This window comes from Prionailurus bengalensis, chromosome E3, assembly GCF_016509475.1.
Source record: "Prionailurus bengalensis isolate Pbe53 chromosome E3, Fcat_Pben_1.1_paternal_pri, whole genome shotgun sequence".
Classification (NCBI taxonomy): Eukaryota; Metazoa; Chordata; class Mammalia; order Carnivora; family Felidae; genus Prionailurus; species Prionailurus bengalensis.
The window spans coordinates 35,393,143-35,407,451 of NC_057357.1; the positions used below are offsets into that span (position 1 = coordinate 35,393,143).

The following is a 14,309-nucleotide window of genomic DNA, read 5'->3' on the forward strand; positions in this document are numbered from 1 at the left end:
AAGTTCCTCAAAAAGCTAAAAATAGAACTACCCTACAACCCAGCAATGGCACTACTAGGTATTTATCCAAGGGATACAGGTGTGCTGTTTTGAAAGGACACACGCACCCCAATGTTTATAGCAGCACTATCAACAATAGCCAAAGTATGGAAAGAGCCCAAATGTCCATCAATGAGGAATGGATAAAGAAGATGTGGTATATGGGGCACCTGGGTGGCTCAGTCGGTTGAGTGCCTGACTTCGGCTGAGGTCATGATCTCGTGGTGAGTTCAAGCCCCACATCAGGGTCTGTGCTGACAGCTCAGGCTGGAGCCTCCTTCAGATTCTGTGTCTCCTCCTCTCTCTGCCCCTACCCCTCCTCTCTCTCTCTCATTCTCTCTCTCTCTCAAAAATAAATAATTAAAAAATTTTTTTTAAAAAGAAGACGTGGTATATATATACAATGGAGTATTACTTGGCAATCAAAAAGAATGAAATCTTGCCATTTGCAACTACGTGGATGGAACTAGAGGGTATTATGCTAAGTGAAATTAGAGAAAGACAAATACCATATGACTTCACTCATATGAGGACTTTAAGAGACAAAACAGATGAACATAAGGGAAGTGAAGCAAAAATAATATAAAAACATGGAGGGGGACAAAACATAAGAGACTCTTAAATATGGAGAACAAACAGAGGGTTACTGGAGGGGCTGTGGGAGGGAGGATGGGCTACATGGGTAAGGAATCTATTCGTGAAATCATTGTTGCACTGAATGCTAACTAACTTGGATGTAAATTAAAGAATAAATAAATTAATTAAAAAAAAAAAGAATGTTGGGATGGAACCACCAATCCCAGGTTTGGGAAGCTGGATGTGGGATCAGAAGCACTTGTATGTCAGGGCACATGTGAGGATATTTGCTGCAGGCAGAAATGGTGTGTGGAATGACTGTGGCCAGAGAACTGCTCAATGAGCATTCACACATGGGACAGCATGAAAACAGCCAGACAGCTGAATGGGAGGTAGTCACAAAATATGAATAATATGTGTAATGTGCCCATAATATGTACGTGTACAGACCCCTCCGTAGAAAAGCAAACAACTAACACCTCCATTCCATGTGTGTTTGTCCTTCTTTGCATCCTATTTTTTTTTTAATTTTTTTTTCAACGTTTATTTATTTTTGGGACAGAGAGAGACAGAGCATGAACGGGGGAGGGGCAGAGAGAGAGGGAGACACAGAATCGGAAACAGGCTCCAGGCTCTGAGCCATCAGCCCAGAGCCTGACGCGGGGCTCGAACTCACGGATCGCGAGATCGTGACCTGGCTGAAGTCGGACGCTTAACCGACTGCGCCACCCAGGCGCCCCAGTTCTTTGCATCCTATTATGGAGAAAACGTGTTAAGAGATTTTCCAGGCAACCAACAGGGGGTTGCTTTCACGTTGTATGTTTTGGGATAAAATGGGAATATTATTACCACATCATTCCACACATATGTGAGTGTGTGTGTTTATTAGCATGCTTCTCCAATTACAGTGAGCACACATCACATTTGTCATTTAAAATCTATTCATGAAATTGTAAAGAAAAAAAACAAAATGGGTAACATTGACCTACTACTTCTTATAGAAATAAGGGCCCGTGACGGCTGGCTTTGCTAATCCAAATGAGAAAGTGACTTTGCCATTTATGAAACCTTGGATCTACCTCTTGATATTTCAAATAATAAAAAGGGGAGGTAATGTTCTAATTTGGAAGAGAGGTGACAGTTTCTCTCCTTTCCTATTTTTGCCCAGAGTCATTTCGGATAGTATGCAGGCGCTGTATGCAAACAGCACTGATCATAAAGCTGGTGACGCTCCCCGAGGCAGGAGCCTCCAGACCACTGGCCCCAGGGCTGCGTGGGCAGTGAGCAAGCCCACCAGCCCTGCCCCCGCTTTCAACAAACCTTGTCGTTGAGGGGTTGGTTGTGGGCTATGCAAAGCAACCACAAGGCAATTAAATTAATTAAAATTAGTTCAGAACTAACAAATCAGCTCATTGAATTCCTTTAATTTACTTGATGAAAAGTTAATGTTTTAAGACAAAAATATTAATATTAAATGTTTTCCACTTGGTTCAAGGTGATCTTCCCTAATTTTCAGGAGTTTCTGCCTTGACTTCATTTGTCTGCCAGAAAGTAGGCTCACTTTACAGTCTGGATGCTAGTGGTTCATCAGAACATGTGAGAGAATGTGTGATGTTTCATGATACAACTTGAATTGGGTTTTCACACCAGGATAAAGGTCAGGATGAGGAGGAAAAACTGGGATCAGTTAGGAAGAATGGGGAGAATCTGTAGGATTAGGTTCTAATGACACAGAGCCATGAGTGGAAATCTCTCTCTAAATGCTTTCACGGCCTCGGTCATATTAGGATGATTCACTTAAGTAGGTGGAAAACCCATTATGCAAAAGTGCATCTTAAAAAACAGATAACCTCAAGTAGGAATTATTTTCATTACAGAGGAATTCAGCAGGGTTCCTTTAAAAACCATCTCCCCTACTGCATTTAAGGGTGTTATTTACAGATGATTAGCTATTTGGCTAGGCAGAGGGGCAATTTAAGTCTAAAACATCCAAGGCCAGTTAAAGATCCATGGGGGAAAAAACACCACAAACTCAGGAGTAATCATGGAAATCAGTGAACACACAGGATCCAATTTACCAAACTGTAATTTATACACACCTTTCTCCAAGAGTACAATTCTTAGATAGCCATGAGAAATATATACATTTTCAGGTTAAAAAGCAGGTGTCTCCTATAAGACTTCTGAGAAGTAAGGGACCCTCAGCTTTTGGGAAGAAGGCTGGATGGATTCTTAGACAAAAAGAGGCCACACCATTCGGACCCCAAACACAAGAGATGTGGCTCTCGGCCATGTATATGTCGGAGCCAGAGAGGATATGAACTTCATGTGGCCATGTGCATGCCCCTGGTGTGTGTGTGTGTGTGTGTGTGTGTGTATGACATAGAGAGATAGACAGAGGGCAAGCAAAAATGGCTCTTTACATGCTAGCAGGATTTTGTTTATAGAACATAGGGTGTGAATTTGCTCTAGAGCCTTCACCTTAATCTGGAAGAGAAAATCCAGATGTTATACAGAAGCCAGACAACTTGCACACAGTCGAGTCCTCAAAGGTGTTGTTCACTTGGACAACTAAAGCAGAGGACCTGAGCAACGTGTCTCAGGGAGGAATGGATTATCTTGGCATTCAGGACTGTGGCCTCAAGATGGAAACAATCTATAGTCCCTCTGGTGACCCACGTGGGGAAGCAGAAGGCTCATGTAGTTGTCTGTCCTTACGAAACACTAACCGAGCTTGTCTGTCTGGGTACTGTTGCTTAAGGGACAGACAAGTGAAGATTCTTATTGTAAGAAATTAGTTTTTGCTTTGTTATGGGGTAGGAGGAGCAGCTATTTATCAGAGGTTGTTTCCTTAGCACTACTCTGTACAAGGACATTTCTTTAATATTTCTGAAAAATTCCTAACCAACCTAAGTGCCCAACCCTGAAGGGGGGGCAGATTAAAATATAATATCATGAAATGATAGAATATTATGAGGCCATTAACATATTTTCAGAAAGTGCACATGACATGATAATAAATGAAAATAATTGGATGAAAAATGTGTAGGTACTATGATTGATTATGCAATTTAAAAGTGAAGGGTATTGGACACACATTATATAGTTTCTATCATTATTATAAATTTTTACTTCTAAAGTCAGGAAAAAAAATGTATAAACCGTGAAGTGGTATTACCATTTTGTATTTTCAATAATTAAATGGACCCTTTATATCTGAGATCAACACACCTTTTCTGTAAAGTGCTAGAAAGACAATATGTCAGGCTTCATGGACCATCTCTGTCTCTGTCACACGTTGTCTTATGCTTTTGTTTTGTTTCTATAACCCGTTGAAAAATCTAAGACTCATTCATAGTTCACAAGCTTTACAGAAACAGGCTGTGGGCTGTGGGTTGGATTTGGCCCCTAGGCTGCAGTTTGCCGACCCCTGCTTCAGATGACATTGTTTCCTCTGTATAATTCCCCCACTTTAAATAGGAAGAATTTGTGACACCTTTCCATGTTTGACATTTATGACACACAATTTCCCTAAAGCTGCCTTAGAAGACCTACCAATTCAAACCAGCCAACTTGGAATTCATTTGTTTTGTTCACTTCTGAACAGGGAACTGAAACGGAAATGTGTATTTCATATGATCACTGAAAGCCATGCTTTCCAATATGGTAGCCATTAGCCCCATGTGGCTAATTAGACTAACATTAATTAAAATTTAATTAAATAAAAAATTCAATGCCTGTGTTCCACGAGTCCACGTACTGGACAGTACAGATAAGGAACATTTCATCTTAGTTCTATAGGACAACGATGTTACAAAAAACAAAACAAACCAACACTCTGGAATCCAACCATGGTAAGTTTTGAATCACCAACGTTCCTTCTGAAAATAATATTTATAGAGGAGGTGGGGGATAGGGACAATGGAATGATGATGATATTTAGGGTCAAAGGGAGTCATAAAAGCAGTCAAACACTGAATAATTTCCCAGGCTCCAAAAACCAATCTACCACATTGTGTCTGTATGATCCTGGGTTATCACTCCGTCGTGGTGCCCTCCACTCCTCCGCTGTAAAACAAACATTATAATACCTACCTGGTGCAGACTTCAAGGATGAAACAAGGTTCACATGTGAAAATGTGTACTAGTGTGCTAATTCTATGAGATAACATGCACACACATTTACACCGCCCAAAGGGGGCAACTTCCATACATTTAGAAAGAACCACTTCTTGCCAGTATGTTTAGATTCTTGTATCTCAGGGACACAGAAAGATACCCTGAATTTAATGAGTGCCCACACTGCTATTGAAGATACGAGGCTGGTTGGGAGGAACACAGGCTTCCCCTACAGCCTGGTGCCTTCAGAAACTCTCGGGTTTGTCAAAGGCATGTTTCTGGCTCCGGGTGACTGCTTCTAACCTGTGCCCCACAGCAAAGAGTTGGGTTTTTGTGAGCCTTCGGGAATTGAGATGCTTGACTGGCACTCTGGGAGGACTCCTCTCTGTCTCATCTTCATATGATCATCGTGTACCTCTTGCCTCTGCTTTCCACCATCCCTCTTCTCTAACTGGCTTCTAGCAGCCCACCTTCCCCTGTCCCCACACTCATTTTTGAGCACTGATCCCAAAGAGGACCTGTTTGGCAGTTAAGGGGATTTCATCACCCATGAAATACATGAGAAAGTCTCAGCTGTGCCCAGGGGTCTTTTTGAGGAGAAGCAAACCAGCTCGGGTAACCATGATGGAATCCATGAGAACTGTAATTCTTCAACCTGTTCTAGGAACTGGGGTGGGGGTGGGGCATTCTCCACCCTGGAGCATCCATCCCAGGCAGAGAAATCCTTGGTTCTTCCACACCAACATTGTGACCTACCTTCCATATTTACTTTTGGGCCTTCTCCCCACTTGATGGCCACATTCATATCTATTAAAGTAGCTTTTATTGCTATTTCCCCCACCCAGTTACATGGGGGAGAGCCACATTCTTCTCTCTCCTCCCCCTGCTCAATAGAATCACACAGCAAAGGGCAGAACAGCCTTGCAAACAAGTCGCTGTTTTCCAGTGAGAAAATGGTGCTGGGGAGTGACATCCAAGCACCTGTTGCTAGGGGAGGGTATCGCTTGGATGGCCTGCGTATTTTACATACATCCATTATTTTCATGTTAATTTGCAAAGCTGGGATAGAAGGCAGGCAGTGAGCTTTAAAACCCCCCCTCCCCCCACCATCATGCGCCTTCCCCCCCGGAACGAATGCCCCATGTCCCATCCATTGGACCTGATCCTGACAGGTCTTAACAAAGGATGACTGGGGCATCCGGGAAGTGAGCATTCAGATGTAATGAGTGAAGGAATTAGATGCTAAGGCGACAGGGAACACAGAGACATGCTTATGGGAACCAACTTCACCTTGTGGAGAGCCAAAGGGAGCGTGGAGCAGAGAGGGAGGGGAGGGGAACTTACATGGCAGGGAGGGTGATTGGACTCAGATTTATGTCACAAAACAGGAAGAGAGCCACAACAGTGGGCTTACTTGCGGAAGTATATACAAGTGAACTGGGGGCACTGTACATGGAAGATCCCTCCTGGTTTGCCTGGCACAACAGCACCGTACCTATGAGAGAGAGACAGATGGCATCTGGTTGGGGAACAGGCACACTGCACCTGAGAGTTCACGGCAACGCAAACAAGAAAGGCAGAGACACGAACACATAGCCACATCCCCGTGCCCATCGTGGGAACACCCACGGAAGCCCCATCTCAGCCGAAGGGACTCGGAAGCCCACCCTCCCCAGCCCTCCAAGAAAACGTCACTCCTTGTCATCCGGGCTTTGCGTAGTGGGGTCTGGCGGGCCCCAGGAACCGCCTTCAGATCAGTGATGGTGGCAGTGTGGCATACTTCAGAGGGAGCCTAAGAATTATCAGAGGGAAGTAGACGATAAGCCTGGCTCAGACACCACTTAGCTGTGTGATCTTGGCAAGTTACTGTACCTCTCTGTGCCTTGGGATTCCCATCTGGAAAACGGGGTGGATATACCTACCTCCAGGAAGGGTCGTGAATCGTATGGCTAGAGATGCGCCCAACACAGGGGTTGCCACCTAATCATCACTTAGCAAAGGGTCAGCACGTGCAGGGCTTTGTTTGGAGAAAACTTTTCCTCCCCCACACTTTAGACCTTCTGAATTCGTTCTTCAGGGGAAGAACAGAAGTGCAGCAGGGAGGCAATGAATGCAACTTTCACGTTCCAAGTGACCCATCTGGGGGCCCACGCTGGGCTTGAGGTGAGACAGTCTTTGGCTTCTGCGGTTTCCTACTTGTTCGCAAAAGCTCTCAGGCTTCCAGTGGGAGAGCTGTCTCACCAAGCCTGCAATTCAGAGCTGACTGTCCTCTGCCTGATTTAAAGCAAAGGGCACCGGGCTTCTCCTGGCACAATGGAATTTTACAGCGGGGAAGCACGGTGGAATCTGGAGTTATCTCCTCAATCTATGTGTGTTTTGAACATCCACCCACTCTGAGGATGAGCAGGGTCAGGGATCCTCAGGGTATCAAATCCGTTCTCCTGCTGCTGCAAAGCTCACACTCGGAGACTTTGAAAAGGATGAGAGACACGTCTGAGGAACTGTCAGCCCATTACTGACGACGGAAATGGGCTCCTGTGTTTTCTGTTCACTTGCCTGGCTGGGCAAGGGCAGTGCCTCCATCTGGTTTTGGATCCGCTACCTATCGCCACAGCTGGAAGGCTTCCCCCATGAGAAGAAGCCTGCCTTACTGTGAGCTCACCTACATATGCTTGGAGACTTGCCACCCCTTGCTCACGAAGGGGTTCTAGAATCCTAAAGTATCTTTCCCAAGGTCAAAGGAAGTATAGTGAAAACTTGCAGCGTGAGTGGGGGTTTGCCAAGCAGAGAGGGACTGCCATGTGAACCATTAAGAGGCTGCCATCTTTCCTGAAGTGAAAAACGAAACACAGGTCCATGACCTCCACTCCACCATCCTTCAGGTATGGAGCCAGGATGCATGGTTCCCATGAGGAGGGCTGAGAAGGCTTCTGCAGAGCCACTTCTACCCTCTGTTCCCTGTGTTTCCCTGTGTTTTGTACATGATTTCCAGGTAAAGCAAAGCTCTATTACAATCCCTTCCTCCTTCACTGGCTCAGCCACATCCATCCATTCTTTGACAAGGAGAAGCAGCCCATGGACCATCTGAAGAAATGTCCCCTGATCCTTCTGATGCTTACCCTGGTATCCTACACTTACAGCCGGAGAAGAGCCCCCCACAAAAGTCTGGGCATGAGTGACTGACCTTCTCTTGGCAGTGAATGTATTCAGAGTCTGGCTGGGCCTGAGTCATGATCAGACTTTGCTGAAGTGATGTTTCTTTCTAGTTTATTAAAAAACAAAAAACAAAAAAACTTAACCCAACATATAAGCGGGGACTTCATTCACATGGTCTGATTTCTCTTCAGCAAGTCCTTCTGGTTTGGACAAGAAACTGGCATAGTATGGCAATTAACAGCAGACAAACCGAACACCAGATCTTTGGGGCATGGGGTCCAAAATCAACCAACAGGATGGGCTACACACCTGAAGGACATGCCCTGACCCCCGCTCTTCTTTATCAATGAGTACCGAGTCTGACTTTGCAGACGCATCCATCTTTGTGTTCTTGCTCATTGCTAGAACCTTAGATACACAGTAACATCTCTATAGGATACACCCATGGCTGCCACATCAGCACCTTCTAGGGTGGGACCCGTGAGAAATTCCATGGGTCTCTCCTATCCACCTCTGGTTAAAAACCACTTTTCAAAATGAGATCTGAAGTTTCTTGGCGGGCCGTGGTTTCAAAAGAAACATAGCACAGTTGTAGCAAAAATATATCCAGAAGGACATTGCGGTATTGTGCAGTCAAAACCTTAGGGTCAATTTTCAACACTCTCAATGCAATTTACAGAATCCCATTGGGACACAACACAGATTCCCTCTAGAAAGCTAAATCCTGGCAGGGCATAATGAAGCTTTCCTAATGCTCTTACGCTGTAGATTCTGAGAAACTGGATTGAAATAACTTCTTTGGACGTCCTCTTGGTAGTGAAAAAAAACCAATTCCTTATGCAATAATTCTGACCTTTGTAAAACAAAACCTATACTGTCACAGGACTTGGTTTTTATTTTACCTAAAAAACATCCTCTAATTTGCAAAGTATTTATTGTATGTTCTCTTAGTACTCTGTGACCTTTTCTTGAGAGAATGCTTTGAATTAAACAAAAACAAAGAGGCAGAGAAGAACATTGTAACCTCCATGCATTTTGGGGGGCGGGGGTGGGTCATGTGTGTTGGTTTCAAAAAGTAAGTCAAATAGATAATAAGGTACATGTGGCAGCATGAAGCGTGTTTACAAGGTCATTCAAGGCACCTTGTGATACAGCTTTCTAATGAACCTCTTGCACTGCATTTTCCATCCATGCCCCATGCCCCCAACATAGACCTTTTACCTCCATTTAAGCATGAACTGTTGGCCACCATGGTGACATCCTGCACTTCTCAGACTTCTGTGCCTTTGCTTATAAAGCAATTTTACTCTAATATCCAGGCTTTTGTGGGAGGAGAGGAAGGAGGGCTTTCCTCCTTAGAATTTAAAGATGGCAACTGTGTTCAATTTCTACCACTGGACATCATTCCCTACCTAGGACAGACTGTTCATCAATTTCCACAGTATCCTTTCCTATTCTGGAATCCTCAGAATCGTTCTTAACACAGCTTCTAGGCAGTTGCTACCATTTAATCAGTTGGTGGAGGGATGAAACATCCATGCCATTCCTGCCCCATCTGTGAGGTTCAACCGTATGAAACTGACCTCTTTATGTCATCTAGGGAGGAATTCTGGGAGTTTCACGTTTAATTTTATGTAGACCCCACCCCAATTCCAACTGTGTCACTTAAAATCTCCTCTCCTTTTCCCTGTCCCCAGGAGTTAATGGGTCATTCCCCATTCTATACTCCCATCACACTTAGAAAAATCTCCCTAGTCAGTCCTTTGTCACACTTGTGCTGCAACTTTTCATTTACATACTGGTCTTAGTCACAGGGAGCCTCCCCTGGGTCAGAGCCAAACCATTCTCAACTATTCCCAGCCCGTAGCAAAACACCTGACCTTCAGAAGGATTGATGAGTATGATTAAATTATTATATTTGTAAAGACACTTCTAGATTCTTTGATAAAAATAGTGCTTTGTCTAACCAATCTTTCCTGAGGGAGCCTGCTTTTGCCCCTTGTTTACAGCTGGGGATGTGCATGCCTAAAGTCCACAAGGAGTGAGTTATAAACCTATCTGTCTACGGGATTCACTTGTTTCCTCCTCTTCTCTGGTTCTTTTTTTTTTTTTAATGTTTATTTACCTTTGAGACAGAGAGAGACAGAGCATGAACGGGGCAGGGGCAGAGAGAGAGGGACACACAGAATCGGAAGCAGGCTCCAGGCTCCGAGCCATCAGCCCAGAGCCCGACGCGGGGCTCCAACTCACGGACCGCGAGACCGTGACCTGAGCTGAAGTCGGACGCCCAACCGACTGAGCCACCCAGGCGCCCCTTCTCTGGTTCTTTTAAGGTTGACTCAGATTAATATGAAATCTAAGCAGCCTCATTCTGTGCCTGGCAGGAAGGAACTGGCTCCACATGGCAGACGGACACTTTGGAATAATCAGAGCCTTTGACTGTCATACTCAGTGATGCCACCATCATCAGCATCCAAGATTCCAGCAGATCTACAGGGCCACTCTGGCAGGATTCGGAACCCTCCAGCTGACAGACAGTGAGCCAAGGTCTGTGTCTCAGGTAGGAAACCCAGCCCTTTCTTCTTACCTGAAGACTCCCACAGCTGTGGGGATCATTCTTGGCCCCTCGAGGGACATGGAGAAGTCTCAGAGGGGTGATTCCTATCACAGACAGGGAAGAGGAAGCATCTAAACTTTCTACTCTGCTGCCAACTCTTAGGTGAGGAAATTGGAGTCAAACCAGCTGGAACAAAGGTGCATTTTCACACCTCTGCCTTTACAGAGGCTGCTTCTTCTCCCCCTTATGGACACTGCTCTGGCTTCGCCTCCTAGAAACCACATCTACTTGCCTCTACTTGCCAAGTTCAGTTTCCTTCCTCTGCTTTTCTAGATTATTGTACTGATCTATCTAATGAGTGTCTGACCATGGATGCTACGAACTCCAAGAGGCCATGAATCATGTCCCAGTCGTCTTTCATCCCCATGGATCCTGGGACCTAGGCTTAGAGGCGGGCGGTGGGGAGCGGGGGAACCTGATGAGAGGAACTACAGACTTTCGGACAGGCAGCCATGTGGCACTCCCAAGAAGTACAATTAGAATGGATGAGGGCAAGGTAGAGAAGAGAGGCTGTTTTGAAAGTCTGCCCTTCCACTTTAGCACCAAATAGGCAGAGTTCCAAGTAGCCCAGTGTGAATGACTAGGCCCTTCCTGTATTTTCTGAATTCCACAAAAAAAAAAAAAAAAGAAAGAAAGAAAGAAAGAAAGAAAGAAGAAAGAAGGAAAAAATCATGTCAGAGAAACTGCTCGTCAAAGAACATGTCAACCTCAACTGCTTAGCAACTTGGAGTGGCTCACTTCTCTAGCTTCGAGGTGCTGATGAGCTAGAATGTTTGGAGAGCTGCTCCTATCTCTACCGAAATAAAAACAAACAAACAAAAAATTAAAGACACAAAGATAACAACAACACTTCATTAATCTTCCAAGAGCCAATGGGGATTGGGGACGACCTACTGTGGAAGGTTCTGAGAGTCTCACGTGCTGTCTGAACCTCCACAAGCATCTCTGTGCTAATCCTGAGTCACTTGAAAACGGAGCCCTTTGCTAGGATCCTGCTTTCCAATGTCACTTAGCCTAGTGACTCTGGAAAGAGGGCTAAGAGGAAAGCCCCGCTGGCAAATGGTGAATGAACACAGGAGACCAGTATAGAGCTTCTCTGTCTCTAGTGCTCAGCTAAGGAAAGGTGGCTTGCAAGGACGGTCATTAATTGGGTGGGCACGTAGTGACATCTACCACTTGCCGGACACTGTGTGGTTTCTGGGGCCACACCTACTAAGCCTCATGCATCCTTCAAAAGAATGACACACTGTCTCTTTTCGTACTCATAGGTTCAGGAACAAATACATATACAAGAAAGTGAACAAAGGAATGAGTCTGAATTGACCCCCAAAACCTTAGACACCGTGGTTATTTACTTTGGTTTGCTGAGATCAATGAAGTTTAAAAGTAATTTTGGCATAATTTTTATTAAGCGTGACCATTTTGACTGGCAAACTGGTTATTCCATATTTTTGTTATATACTGCAGTCATAACTAAAAATGTATTACTATAGTTATAATTACAGCTAAAAACAATACTTTCATTTTCTACACAAAAAAGGAAGTCTTTATTCAATATTTGCCAAAAAAATTTTTACACTGCATTTATTCCTCCCTAATAACAGGTGTCAGGTAGTATTATTCCCTCTTTAGAGACGGGAAAAATGGCACGAACAAGGATGTCGTTTATGAAAAGACTTATCATCAGTCAGAGGCGAATTCCAGGTGAGAAACAAGCTATCTAGACTTCTAGAACATTACTCATTTTATCAGTGACTCCTTACTTCCATTGTCACAGAAGGAGTTTTTAAGCATTGTTTTAAATTAGAATACAAATAGGAGGGACGCCTGGGTGGCTGGGTTGATTAAGAGGCTGACTCTTGATTTCAGCTCAGGTCATGATCTCATGGTTCATGAGGTTGAGCCCCAAGCTTCAGCATGGAGCCTGCTTGGGATTCATTCTCTCTCTCTCTCTCTCTCTCTCTCTGCCCCTCCCCCATTCTCTCCCCCCTCTCTGCCCCTCAAAATAAATAAATAAACTTAAAAATATATAAACAGGAAAACATTGGTCCTAATTGAAAAAACTAGCTCTGAGCGGGTGACAAAGAGACAGTTCACTGAAAGAGGAACCCGCAAAGGTCCTTTTCGTAGGAGGGGTACTTTAAGAAGGTGACTGTCAGTCATGCCCTGCCCTCAGTCCCCCGCTGGTTCTTATAATCACCTGCATCATCAAAACCACCTAGGGGATTTTTTAAACACAGAAAACCAGGTCCTACTTCCAGGGTTGCATTTTCAACAGTGTCGCCTGTTGTCAGGGGACCACCCTTGGAGAAACAATGGAGAGCCAGTCGCTCAAACCTCAGTGCTGTGAGTGCTTGCCTTCCTAAAACGGGAGGTTTTCCAAGCCTGGGAGACTTTAGGAATCCCCTGGGAAGAATGTTAAGTCGTGTGCCTTCAAAGGCACCACTCCCAGAGAACGCCACTCGGCTGGTCAGAAATCTGCACGTCTGATCAGCAACCCAGGTGATTCTCCTGCTCCGTGGATGCACTTCGAAAAATCCGGGCCTAAGGGCATCTTCCACAGGTGTAGGAATAAAAAGTAAAAATGGCTGAATATATCTGGTCTGAGAACTTGTGTGGGCAAAGAGATAGAGCCTATTTATTTTTTATCTTCGCTTTTTGTATGCTGATAACTTTTGTCTCTGCTTTTTTGGCATTTCGAACAAAGAGTAACAACACCCAGTCCTAACTAATCTGTCAAACTCTTTGGAGGTGGGCTGCTAAAGAAGGTATGCAAAGTCACCAACAGCATAATCCTAGGGAGGCCACACTTGATTTCCCATCCAGATGAAGACATTCTCATTTCTGCCCTACTTTTATGGACTGAAGAGTGTTCCCTCCAAATTCATACAGTTTAGTCCTAACCCCCAGGACCTCAGGACGTGACTGTATTTGGAGATAGGCTCTTTACAGAGGTAATTAGATTAAAATTAAGGTAGACCCTAATCCCGTGTCACTGATGTCCTTATAAGAAGAGTACATTAGGATACAGACCATGTGAGGATTCGGGGAGATGATGGCCATCTACCAGCCAAGGAGAGAGGCCTTGGAAGAAACCAACTCTGAGCACCCGTTGATCTTGAACCTCTTGCCTCTAGAACTGTGAGAAAATATATTTCTGTTGTTCAAGCCACCCAGTCAGTGGTGCCTTGGCATGGCAACCCCAACACACTAATACACCTGCCTGCCTCATGGGAGCTCTGCCCTGAGGATCAGTGAGGCTCTGTACTACGTGAGGGCCATTCAAGCACCAAACTTCGATGCTAGATATAGAGGTCTGGGAGGGAGCCATGTGGTCCCGGCCAATGGAGGTTATTGCCTCCAATCAACACATTTATCCAAAGTCCCCCTGAGCTGTAGATACCTTTCCCCCCACCTCAGTTATGCATTAAAAAATTGTTTTTAATGCTTATTTATTTTTGAGAGACAGAGTACAAGCAGGCAAGGGGCAGAGAGGGAGACACAGAATCCGAAGCAGGCTCCAGGCTCTGAGCTGTCAGCACAGAGCCCGATGAGGGGCCAGAACTCATGAACCTCGACATCTTGACCTGAGCTGAAGTTGGACACTTAACAGACTGAGCTGCTCAGGCGCCCCTTTAGTTATGCATTTTTCAACATAGACCAGCATTCAGCTGATCCATGTAAGAGTATTTTCACAGCTAATACTTAATGCTTTTATACATGCCTGAAAGATGAGCCTCTCTGAAGGGTTATGGCCCAACTTTAAATACTGAGGTATTTGCATTTAGGCACAGATGTTGCA

General features: G+C 44.7%; 1 protein-coding gene across 32 annotated transcripts in view; it reads right to left on the bottom strand.

Moving 5' to 3' along the window:
- The window catches only part of RBFOX1 (RNA binding fox-1 homolog 1), a 1,791,866-nt gene that overhangs the window by 79,498 nt on the left and 1,698,059 nt on the right, over window positions 1–14,309 (bottom strand). For 28 of the 32 annotated variants that reach the window (XM_043560612.1, XM_043560592.1, XM_043560593.1 and 25 more), the window contains one exon: window positions 6,149–6,229. The exons of the other annotated variants lie outside the window; for them this stretch is intronic. In XM_043560612.1, coding sequence (XP_043416547.1) covers window positions 6,149–6,229 — 81 coding nt within the window. The remainder of the gene's footprint in view (window positions 1–6,148; window positions 6,230–14,309) is intronic. 32 annotated transcript variants of the gene reach the window in all.